Here is a 13382-nt window from a genome sequence, read left to right on the forward strand (position 1 = left end):
ATTTTACTTTGAAATTGCGTTTTTTACTTTTTTCTTAAATCTATCTACCTTAAGTAGTAATAGGCGGCGGGACGTGAGTAAATTGATCCGAGTTTTTATGCTAGATTTCTATTTTTGCGTTTCTGTGGATTCCGAAAAGAAATGAATGAAAACACTGCTAAGCACACTTTTTCCGCTTCTCTATGTAATTATAACAATTCTCTTAGTTTATTGTGACAATCAATTCAAAAATTCTTGGAATAATATAAGCATAGAATTTATAAATATTATATAAAGACCCTTTAGACACTCATGCTAGAGATAATGTTGGTTAAATTTAAATTCGATAACGCGCCTCATGTGCGGCCACCAATTCAAGTGGTGGTTGTATGGAAAAAATTTTTAATTTAGAAAATTTCTCGGCAAAATCGGTATAACAGTACTTTGACATATAATGCGAAACGCATATGGAAACTAAGGATAGGATGGGACCATTTTTTAAACCCTCTACTATATAAACCCTTTTGCAAGAAGTAATGATGATGAATCTGAATTTTCATATAGTGAAAATTCGTATAAACTACTGAATTGTCGTATAAATTTTGACCATGATGAGATTGGACTAAGCCTATATGTTAGTTTTTGGCATCTAGCTCTATGTAAGGGCCCGGAAGAAAAGTAGTGGCATTGATATATGGCAATGAAAGGTATAATGTTAAATGGCTTATGACAATTACGTTAACAAAAGTGGTGTAGGCTACTTAAGACACGGCCTCGTCACATTATATCACCTTGACTTGCGCTTATTCGAAAATGTATTTATTATATTTTTTACTTTTTTCGAAGCCTATACAAAAAGAGAAAGCACTTTAAATATCTAATACGCAGTTTGCAGCGATCGCGTTCCCTTCTTGAAGCACCATACCATCATTTACCATAAATTCTCTATGGGACACGAAATGTTTTCCAATTATAAATTTCTTTGCATTTCATTAATTGTGAAGGCAGGTGAGAGAGAAAAGTTACTAAATTATTATAATTGCAGACCCTTTTTTTTCTTGAATTTATAATAAAATTCTACTTCCCTTCTCAAAACATGTATACATTAACAGACCTATCTAATTGTCTACGCCAAGTTTGGCTTTGTTTTAGTCTCGGAAAATGAAAAAAGAAGTAATCAGTTTCGCCTAAAAATAAGTTATTTTTTGTACTTGTGCATTCTGTGCGAGTCTGTTCAAGTTCTGTATCAGAATTTAGAAAGCGTGAAAAGATTTGCCATTACTCTGCGCATAGGGGAGCTAGTGCGAAGTATAAATTTATTGTCATTTCCCCTCCTTCTCCTTGTAGCTTTTCGCACCTACTTTTGCCTTTCTTTACCATTTTTTTTCTTTTTTGAATTTTTTTCAATTTCTTTCATATTTCCCTTAAGACTAAATTTAAGTTTGAATGCGGCATACACGTTACGTAAAGATCTTATTAAAGCCAGATTTTATGGCTTCGTTCGCCGTGTTGAACATAAAAATTATTCTAATAAGAACAAAGTGTTTTTATTGCATGAAAACAAAGAGGAAGAAATTTATATAAGTAAATATATATTTTCAGGGTTTTTACATTTGAATAATTTGTTACGCGTTATGTGTTAAAGAAAAAAATTTTATTTATTTATTTATTTATTCATTTATTTAGTTACTTACGAATAAAAATTTCATGCTATGGTAAATGGCAGAATAATTTTAAAATAAGCCCGCACTTGAAATGAGAAAAGTATTTCCTTTCTTTTTTCTTTTCCTGTAAACAACAATCATACAATTTTCGTCTTGGAATACTTTTAAGTGTCATTTACACTTGAGATGTTGGTCTTTGAAAGACCCATAGAAGAATAAATGGTTGGCAAAGCTGCGGGTTATTTTTGAGCTATTAACCAAAAGAATCTCTTCTCGTTGTTTCTTTTACATTCATTATCGCACAGAGTTGAGGCATATTAAATTTTTCTGTACCATTTGTAACAAAATTAAGCAATAATCTAAGCAAATCTGTCGATCTGCTTGCTAAGTGGAAATTAAATGGGAGCCGAATTTTATAAGCCAGATGTTTAGAGGCTCAGTAGCCTACCACTCGATGCAATAATTAATGACGGTATGCATGCATCATCTCTGCATCAATCCTTTGCAGTTTTGTATAGATTTGAAGAATGAGTAGATGACCGCTCTAGGAGTCAAGTATAGAAGCAAACAGATATAATTTTTAAATTTCGAAAAAATTATTAATTAGTCCAATAGGCTTAATGCGACAAAGTTCGTCATAAGAAGAAAAAAATTGATCCATTTTTTTTTATGCGCTTAATTCAAATAGTAACTAAGGAAAATTCGCTTAGGTAGGCAAGTATCTACCACAAGCCCCATCGTTTATCATCATGCTTTTTAAAGTTTACTTACCGAAGCCATTAAATTTTGAAATATTTTTGTTCGTCCCCAGCAATAAGTACGTACGTAATCAAAACTGATGTCAACATGTAAACCTAAACATAAACATATAAACAGAAATAATTTATTTGCCTCATTTCCAACTAACGGAAATGTGAACAAAATGTTTATTAAAATGTTCTATTGCGTTATTATGCTTCACTTACATATAGCTCTTATACTATTGATCTATTGTGTTTACACTCTGGTTGTTAGTAAGTCGAAAGTTAGAGAAAAAAAGAAAAAAAAAAAACAAAACAATTTCTAATCAATATTTGTAAATATCTCATAAAGTTTCTTTCACTGTTCTTGGCTTTTATTACCAGTAGCAGTTATTGCTTTATTTCATTAAACTGGGTTTAAATTTGCTTCTTTATTTATTCGTTCGGATTATTTATATTAATGTAAATAAGTTAGTCGTCGAGGTAAAGGAAAATAAAAAGAAATGTAGTTTTCTTCATGTTTGTGTTAGAGAGACATTTAAAATAGTAAACAAAATAACAAAAGATATAAAAAAAATAGCGGCCTTGTTCGCCTTACACTGAATATGCTTTAATACTGAATCACTTTGCTTCTGTTTACGGAAGTTTCGGGTAATTCTTGCAAACGTTTTCGCACAACTTCCGATCAATACATGCTATAAATTTCATCTTAGAGCCGATGGATAGGTTCAAGTCGGCTAAGAGTATTATACTAATCACTCATTATATACATTTCTGCTGCATATTTCTTGATGATGTTATAAACCGAATGACAAACATATTATGACTTGAACCCCTGGCTGTTGGTTGTGAAATCAAGAAAATTAAAAAAGAAAAGGAAATATTTTGCATATGCTATTTTTTGTTTTCCTTTCTTGTTCGCTTGTTTAATTAAAACTTTCTGAAAACTTGTTAAAGCGTAGTATTATTTCTTGGTTCCTTTGGCCATTCTCTTAACTCATAAATCTTCTTGTAAATTTGCTTTCGATAGTTGTTTTTCCGTATGATATGGTTTTTGGAGCAAATTGTTTGTCATCCGTTTTTCTTTCACCGATATCGGTAACATTCTTATTATAAATGTCGCAGATGCCAATAGCAAAGATATTAAATACATCGATGCGGACATAATTTGATCTTAATGCTAATGCTTTAAAAGTAAATTTATGTTTGCCTTCAACGATCCATACTGTTAATCGAAGAGCACGAAATTTTCGCTTGATATTTAAAAAAAAAGAAAAAATGCTTTTCTTATACTTGTTAAGGGAACGATTATTGAATTCATTTCCTCAATTCATTAGACAATCTCAAGATGTAACAGCCATGGGTGCACATGTTTGAACCGAGCAGGTATTTGATGAGTTTTTTCTTTCATATATGCTAATATATTGCAGAGTTGGTGTATGCGCTTCAATGCGCTTGTTAAGTTTAGATACTGAAAGCCCTGTTGTTAGGATATCCGCAGATATGTCTTGTGTCGCCGTCCCTGGACGGCTTCTTATACGAAGCACCTCGATATATTTTATTCTATTGTCTAACACGAGATCGCTGTGTAGCTTATCATTGGTATGGTTGTTATTTTGAATTGTAATTAGAGCAAAATTACCGCAAATGTTTTGTAAAAATCTGGGGAAAATTCATCCTGTTTTACTTAACTCGGAAAGCGACCAGTTTTTTGCTTTTTTGACTTATTATTTTTGTTTTCTTTCTTATTTTTTTTGCTAATGATCAGCTACTCAGGGAAGGTTGTCGATACGTGCGGTCACGATATTGCCTAGAAAGAGTTATAGATAAAGAGAGATTAGCCCGACAACCCATCCGCCTTGTTTGGATTAGTGAGTCGATTATCTAGATTTTAGATTCCTTTGAGCTATTAAAGCACGCGACGCAAATGCTGTTATTAAATTAAAACAGGGATAGTAAACGAGTGAATGCTATATCTGGCCTTGTGGAAGCAGGTAGTACTTACACATTTTTCTTATTCATTCTGTAGTGTACATTAGACAAAAATGTCTATTTTATTTTTTGTTACTGCACTCTGTTACTTTGATTTTCTTGGTGACGTTGTTGTTCTATATTCAAATTAAAAGTCAACTTAATATGAGTAATGCAAGTAGAAACAATCAACAAATTGACCAAATCATATTTTATGTATATTCCCACTCTGAACGTTAAATCAAATTATGCAAACCTAAGCGGTTCACACGGTCCAACGTGGTCGGCTGATTTTTGACACAGGTATGTATGAGTGTATGTATGCTCTAGTCCTTTGCGATCAAAGCTTTGCTAAGCTTGCATTGATATTAGTAGGAAGTAGTGTTGACGAGACGACAGAATTAAGGTTTGCGCTGTGTTTAAATTCAATACTTAAGCAGTGCTCATCTATATGTCTTCCAATGAGAGCTAATACTTGTCTTCGTTCAATAAACACAAACAAGTGTCGCACTCATGTTTATATATTTGTGATAAAGTATAGATAACGTATATTTTCTATACCCCACTACTAGCGGACTACTTTAGTGAGCATATTGCCTTTTTGGTTAAGAAACTTTTATATCCGATGTATTCAGAACCTTATCTCGCTTTACCTCGCAATGTATGGTAATTAGCACTATCTAAGTGACGGTTTAAGTAAGCATTATCGAGGACAAGTTGTTGCACATCCAAAGCTCATTCTTTAAGCTTTGTCGATGGCAGGCATTTGGTACTGCGCATGAATGCAGGTATGAGAGTTGTATTGTATTCTATTCCAGTATTCTGACTAAGTCATCGTGTGGTTTTCAACAATTAAGAGTAAGATCGTACGCAACGATCGGCCGACTGCAAGTGTTGCTTTTCGTTAAATCAGGAGATATTCCCTATCCCTATAATACGGCGATGGTCAAGGAGAAGTGAAGCAAGGAATAGGGAACGAGGGGCGGCGGCCTATTGGGCATCTGTTATGTATGATTTGGAATAGTCAATAGTTACGTGAAGGTTTGGCTCTTCATTTCAAAGACGACATGCTGCTCTCTGGTGTCTCGACAATGGCCTCATGCCTCGGGGAAAAAAACTAGCTTTAATAGATTGAAACAAAGTCAACTCATGTTCCTTGCCTCGTCTATTAAAAGACCTTATGAAAGGTAAGCACAATTTTTGATTCTTTATGACGAAAATAGGTGAACTGTTGTATTATGCCATGCAGCTTAGGATATTTAAAGGTCTATGGAGAGTAAAGTTCTGGTTTCCTTTTTCGTTTTGATTTTCGTGTTGTACTAGTTTTTTTTTTGTCATTTTTATCTCCTAAAGTCAAATCGTTCCTAATTGCAAACATGCCAAAGCAGACTTGGGTAAATGAAATAAGAATTGTATCAAATTTTGCTAAATTTTTGCTTTTATTCACTTATTACGTTATTTTGAAATTTATATTGTTTCGTCTAGAATCGCATGTAGCAGAGACTTTACGGAAGCTGAGCTCTTTAGCGTATGTAAGTTAACGTATATGAGAAATACTTGAACCTGAAAAGCGAATCTCTTTATAAGTTTATTAAACTTCGACTATCAATAATGTTTTTACTGTTTTCTGCAAAATGAATTTGCTTAAGACGGACCATGAAACAATTACGCTCGCATAGTTCAGATATCGTGCGTAGGTCAAGGATAATTATAGATTATAAGCACTCGAATCCGTATCTTTGCAAAATGTAACATACAAAACTAGTACAAGTTTAATAGGTAGGCGATGTGTATAAAAGTCTAAAAGATCTATTCGCAGAGCGAGTAAATTATTGATTGTACTTTTTTTGAAAACTTTCATTTAATATACTTTTAATTAATTGAATGATATGTTCTTAATTGAACAATATGTCACTCATACGCCATATTATAGCAAATAAGCGATTCTTCCACTAATTAATAAATCTGTTTAGGTTGTTAATAACTTAAAGGCACCTTAATGTGTATGCAGATTCCGCTAATGTAATGTAATATGATGTTTTTCAAGCTAAAGGGTAAATTACATAGCGTGCGTTCAATCGGTTGGTGTTATGTCTTTACCGACTGAATACTGGTTCTATAGCTACGACCGAGTATGTTTTACCGCGCTGAGATTAGAGCCAGCGGGCATTGATTTCATAGTCGCGATCTTTATTCTTGAGTTAAAGATCCAATAACTTCTCCACGATATACGAAATGGCTTCCAACTATAAATTTCCTAGAAATTCAGACACACAGATAGACATGGTTAAACTTATTTAGAAATAAATTCTCAATCAATTATTATGTCTATTCTATTAGGTGTTCCTAGGCGGTGTGTAGATCCACACAAACTGAACATGCATTGTTTACCACTAGCGGTATAGGGTATAAAGACTTCCGACCTTACATATTTCTCAAATGAGACGAATGCGGGAAACTTGTGCAATGACTGGATCTATTATTTGAATCTTGTCTCATATTAACGGTTTTACAAGAAATAAGTCTAATTACGACAAAGTATCCTAATTTTTAATATGTCATGGCACGAATTGGAGAAGAAACGCATTTCACTTGCAAGCTTGCTGCGGTAAGTTTTGACCACACTAGTCCATTGTTAAGACCACTACCAACACAAGGATTCTTAGGATTAAAGTACGCCTTTGTAAGTTAACAAGCTTTTTTATTTTACAATGAAGGTACATAAGGAATTCTATTAAAAGTGGTGCGAGATGTGTAATAATCGGTCTGACTCGATTATTAGATTTTAAGTTGTTATACTCCATGCAGTACGTGGCATAGGTATATATTCAGTTTGTGCGGATACATGCAGCACCCAGGATGACTTGAGATGGATCTATCTTTCACTTTGCCGATCGATTCACAATCACTTTTTACATCGATCTAAGCTTGTCTGTGCACCTGCCTCTCCGTCCGTTCTTTTCTCTTTTATTCAATCTGCAGGCCGCAACTGTGGAGATATTTTTACGAAATTCGGTACATTGGCATGTTTTGGCGGAGACAGGTACCCTATCGAAACGGTTTCAGATCGGAACACTTTTTCGACTCCTTCACAAATATCGCATTATTTGGAAAAGACGTTTATATGAATAACTGTGCTACGGTCTAGAGTATTTAATAATGCGCCCTGTTTTTACTTGCTTTATTATGAGGTTACAATGCTATATTGTATACTAGAAAATAAGTCTACAGATTGTATACCAATTAATTTTATTACAGCTTTACCTATCGTAGGTTTGGAAGTTTACTAAAGAAAATTTCGAATGTATACTCTGTCAAGACTATCTGCTATAATTAATTTTAATGCAACATACATTACAATTCATATATGCAGTAGTTGACTAGAAAGCATACATACAAGATAATCAAACACCTCCATACTTGCGTAGCAAAAGGGTGTGAAAACTGTTTTTCTTATTATGGACTTCACATTTGATGTTAGGACACAAGTACTTCTAGCAGTTAATTGTGCCAATCGTTAACTAGTTTGAAGTAAAAGTGCTCGATTTGAAATTAACCCCACTTCAGCTAATCTGCGAAAACATTTAGGGGGCAACTAGAAGAAAAATAATTATTTTGTATATAGTAACTTTTTAGTTTGCTTATACAATTAAGACGTCGCGACCGTCTGTCGATGAACAAATCCGAGAATATGGGGAACGCTCGCAATATATTGATCTTCCACATTACGGACACACATTACATTGTCCGCGATGAGAAGCTCAATAAGCAAATAGCGAGATACCTTTATCTAATCCGATGCTAATAATTAAGATATACGAGTGTCACGTATGGCTTGGTAAAATTAGTATATGCCTATTCGTTGGTGAAGCATACATTATATTATGTATTAACAATGACGTAAAATGTCAATGTCAAGATTGCTTTTTTTATAGTTGCATCGGTGTGCGTATAATCACTTTTTCTTTTTTGTGAATTTTTCTCTTTTTTTTTTTTTTTTTTTTTTTAATGAATTTAAGTTCATAAGTAACTCAGAATTGATGCTGATGTTGTTATCATTAAGTTTACGTACAAACATATAAAAATAAAAATAGAAAACCCCTTTACTTCGGTCTTAATTTTATTTACTTGCTATTTGACTTCAGACACAGACCCTCGCATACCCCGACACACGCAGCTGATAATTTATGCCGATAAGGCATAAAAGCTTTACAGTAAAATTCGCGAAACACATCAAAAAGCCGTAAAAATTAAATGAGAGTGTTCTTCAAGTTTACCACGGAGCTAAGGCACTCTTCCTCACTTAATTTGCTTTCAGCTCGATTAATAACCGGCGTTTGTTTCACTCATAAAACCCCAAGGTCGGGACACTTTCACTCAGCTTGGAACTCCTGAAAAGCGCTCGTATTAGTTTTAATTTGTGTTTACTCTGCTCGAGTGCCCGAACATTTGTTCGTCTGCTGTTTGAGTTCTTGTAAGCATTTGCAATATGAAATTGAAATTCGTGACATGTATTTTTCGTTTAAAATCTATAGAGCAAAGTGGAAAGCAAGCGTGATAATCTTGCATTGACACCTATTATATAGCTAAAGTATTGAATAGGAAAATATTAATATCGTTAATAATCTAAACGATCGAACGAATCGATCTAAAATCTATTCGAATAATTTACCCGAAATCCTATAAATATGCGCTACAAGTCGACAACTATCGATCAGTGGATTGAAAAACTTACAATCAGAGGAAAAAAAGCATCTAATTATTTTTGCTATGAATTTATATCCAAGGTTCGCCGCCTCACATAGTCGTTGTAATCGCTCTTTTATGTCAAGCGTAGGGTATTTGGTGTCGTTTTGTAATTTGCATTTGCAAATTATTGAAATCAATTCATGTTTGCAGTGTATTTTCTGAAACGATACCAGTAAGCAGTTAAATGCAACTAAAGCCAAACCCGATTAATTAACCGTAAATTTGATTTTAAAGTGAAAAAAAACAAAAAAAACAAAAAAGAAACAAAATATGTATTTAGGATGGATTGCGAAAGTCCTCTTCCACGCGTTCCTTATTTTGAAAATTGCAAAACAAATGCGAGCGCACGCTTTGAAAGAGTCAGCCAATCATAAAATAGAGAAAATGCTGCTAAGTTCAATGGATGCCGATAGTGATCCCTGCGAAGATTATTATCAATACGCGTGCGGGAAATGGGGGATATTTCATGCGGTCGAAAATAAATATCACGAAGCCATCTCTCTTGTGGATTACTTTACGAACAAGGAGATAGCCCGCTATTTCAAGTTTATGAATCGTGAAGATAAGCCAAGTTTCGTATTAAAGGCTCACGATTACTTTTTATCTTGTCGAAATCTGGATATTTATGAACCGTTGGAGTATCTGAGACGGCTAAATTTTTATGAAAATTTAAATTTAAATTGGTCGTATCATAGGCGAAGACTAGAAGTAAAATTTGATTGGCTAAGAGCTTTGGCGGTAATGCGTAAATACGGTTTAAATGGCATTTTTATGGAGGAGATCACTTTACAGAGAAACGATGATGCTACCGCTACAATAATTGATCTCGATAAACCGGTAAAAAACGGTGGCTTTCATCTAACAGATTACGATGACTTAAAACTGTTAATCCAAACTTTGCGAAGGCCAATGCATCGTAAAAGCTTTAAAGAACTATGGGATCAAATCAGTGCATTTGAATTCCGTTTAAAACGTCTCGATCTTTTAGACGACCCTGAAGGGAACATATTGATAAAAGTAAAAGATTTACCAATGCCTTGGCTAAAGCGTTATTTAGAATTATTAATCGATCAATTGAATCCTGAAATGGAAATATCGATACAAAATAAACCCTATTTGCAGAAAGTGTTTAAGCTAATCAATGAATATGAGCCAAGATTTATAAGCAAATATCTTGAAATATGCTTTTTATGGCATTTAAATGTTGAAGGTCCGCCAAATTTTACATTGGAAGATTGCGCCGGCAGCACTCGAACTCTAATGCCTTATGCGATGCATTGGCTGTTCGAGCAAATGCATCCAGAATTAGTAACGGAAATGGAAGAAATTCATAAAATGTTCCAACAATTAATTAATCATTTCTCCGATTCTTTGAAAAACAATACCAATAACTTTGACTATGAACAATTGCAATTTCTATTAAATAAATTATCAAATATACAGCTAAAGATAGGCAATCTGCCCCGAGTAAATACCGAAGAAAAACTGAATGTCTTTTATAAAGATTTAGCGATGAATCCTTTTGACTTTTATGGAAATCATTTAAAATTATTGAAATTCAATACTCAGACAATGCATAAGCGTTTAAATTATAGAATACCCAGAGATGTTGATGAGTTTTTTTACTTAGAGGGATCAGAAATCGGATTTAGTTCATCACCGTATTTTGTGCAAAGAGCCAATGTGGTCATAGTACCGGTAACCTCGCTACAATTGCCCATTTATCATCCCGAGTTGGATGACATATTTAAATACTCCTCTTTGGGTTTTCTCTTGGCTCACGAAATTATACATGGCTTTGATTACACTGGCTTGGGAGTGGATTACAATGGCAATTTAAATAATCCTCAATTTGAAGGCTTAGCAAATAATACACGTTTCGGTAGGAAAATGCATTGTCTACGTTATCTAAATCCTACAATAATCGATGAAAAAATTGCCGACGTCAGCGGTTTACGTTTGGCTTATGAAACTTATTTTAAGATTCATCCAGAAGCACACGGACAAATCCGTTATATGCATGGTCGACCATATGGCTTAGAGAAAGTATTTTTCTTAAATTTTTCACAATTTTTCTGTGGTCCAGTATCGAATACTTTGGTTGATACGAAAGAGCATGGCTTAGACCGCGATCGTGTACGCGATGCCCTAAAACATTTGGACGAATTCTCGACCGTTTATTTTTGTCCACGAGGGAGCAAAATGCGTCGTGAGAAAACTTGTCAGTTGTGGCGGAGGTGAAATTCAAATAATATTAACTTTTAATTTTTAATTTATGTAAATATAATTTATAAAAGATTTTTTTTTTTTGATAAAAAGATAATAAATTATTATTAAAATTAATTTTTTTGTATCTTACAAACCATATACCACACCTACCCTACCATTCATGGGCACGAATCCATGGCGATGAAGATAGATGGTTTTTACAGTAAATGCATTCCCAGAAATGTGTTTCAAGTTACCTTTTCGAGTTACCTCTTAACAAGCAAATATTGGTGTTCTTGTTATATGCACGAAAACCGACAGTTCATGTCGGTAGCTTCGTTTAGACAAAATTGTTCTTCTTTTTTTCTTAGGCGAACATTATCATGTCATGCTTGATGACTACTTTCGAATCGAATTGGGAGCGCATTTATTCAATCAAGCAATAGCTGCAATGCAAAGGCCCTAAATAAAAGGTGAGAATTTTCATGGCACAGATATGTTCACTCATACGGCACAATTCGTGCTTAGGGGTTTTATTGGCCACTAAAATTCCCGCATTTAGTCTGGTTGTGCTATGAAATTTCAGTTGAAACGTGTTCATCATGTTGTTGAGACAAGTATACTGCAATTTTTTTTTTTTCTATAAATAATGGTCAATCTTTTATGGTCAAGGGGAGCCATACTACGCGAACAAAGTCTACTAGGAATGCCTACCAAGTCTACGATGCCCCTTGCCTGTAATTATGACAAAGTACGATTGCTTGTCACTGAACTGACGAAAGAAAGATTTTGAAGTAAATAAAGCTCGCACGAGGCTTTTCTAGTTTTAAATTAATGTAAGAAAATTTACAATAAAATGTAATACACGGAAAGAAAAAATTAAACGCTTTTTATTACTAAAGTACACAAAAAGGATCTTAAGAACAGCGAGCTGGGTTAATGTATTTATTTATCCGCATATACCGGCTTCAGCTTTAGTCTAGATTCAGCTGGATTGAAGGGTCCCTAAAGTTAAAGGCTTAGCTTGTGAAATTAATATGTACATAAAACAATAAGCAAAAAGAAAAATCATATACCCCCGCAGCTCAATCACACACTAAACAGCTGATGCACATCGACTTAGACTACATCTTGTGAACCAGTGTGAATCAATGTTAACATACCATAGCTTAGTAAAAATTTTGGCTAAATCTTTCAGCATGTTGGCAGAGCGTAGCGTGATAATAAAAATTGTTAATTTTAATTTAAGTACGACGTTAGATGCCTACGCGTATTAAAAAGAATGGTTTTAACTGAACCAATTCGATCCGATCAAATTAGATTATAAGCTTCATTTAGATTTTTGCACAGAGCTCTAAGTGGGTTGAAAGGCTCGTGGCTGAACGTGCATGGGGCAATTTTTATAAAGAGAAAATCTTTTGATGGGCGGATAGGAACAATAAAGTTGATCTCATTTTTGAAACATACGATGATCGATGACACCATTCATCAACTTTACCATGAAGGCAATACCTAAGGCTAAGGCTTCTCGAGATATATATTAGTATAGATATGTAATTAGTAACCTATTTTGATACGGTGGCAGGAGGAAATGTAGATCCCAACCTAAATTTCTTAGCGGAGAGAACAGAAAATGCTATTTGTAAAGATTCAGTTAACCTATCATGGCAAAGATAAAGAAGAGGCACTACAACCGAGGCATATTGCACTAAGCTCATACACTGTATTTTCGTTATGTGTGTCTAGCACTTAATCTAGCTTTATTTAGAAATTCTACAATATATAGATTGAATTAAAGTTTACGATCGAACAGTCCGTTTAGATTGCGAAACGAGCTCGAGATGGACTATGTATGACAATAAGAAGAGATAAACTAATATACAATAACAACAAAACATAAGTAGAAATAGGATTTAAAAATTATAATATAAAACGGGCGGGAACAAGACTAGATGTAGTGAAAAGAATTGATATATTATATCGGGTATAACCTCGACCTCTAACACAACAAATATATTTGTAATGATAAAACAACAGGTGAATGTTGTTTAAAGAATTTCATTGTCAATCC

At 33.9% G+C, this 13382-nt stretch overlaps 1 protein-coding gene across 1 annotated transcript; it reads left to right on the top strand.

Moving 5' to 3' along the window:
• Positions 1-9406: 9406 nt before the first annotated feature.
• Positions 9407-11344, top strand: LOC119637201 (neprilysin-2-like). The gene has a single exon (XM_038033053.1). The coding sequence runs from the start codon at positions 9440-9442 to the stop codon at positions 11342-11344; it is 1905 nt and encodes a 634-aa protein (XP_037888981.1). The 5' UTR covers positions 9407-9439.
• The last annotated feature ends 2038 nt before the right edge of the window (positions 11345-13382 follow it).

This window comes from Glossina fuscipes, unplaced genomic scaffold, assembly GCF_014805625.2.
Source record: "Glossina fuscipes isolate IAEA_lab_2018 unplaced genomic scaffold, Yale_Gfus_2 43, whole genome shotgun sequence".
NCBI lineage: Eukaryota > Metazoa > Arthropoda > Insecta > Diptera > Glossinidae > Glossina > Glossina fuscipes.

Coding starts and splice junctions, on each gene's coding strand:
- LOC119637201 (XM_038033053.1), top strand. CDS start 9,440: ATGCGAGCGCACGCTTTGAAAGAGTCAGCCAATCATAAAATAGAGAAA.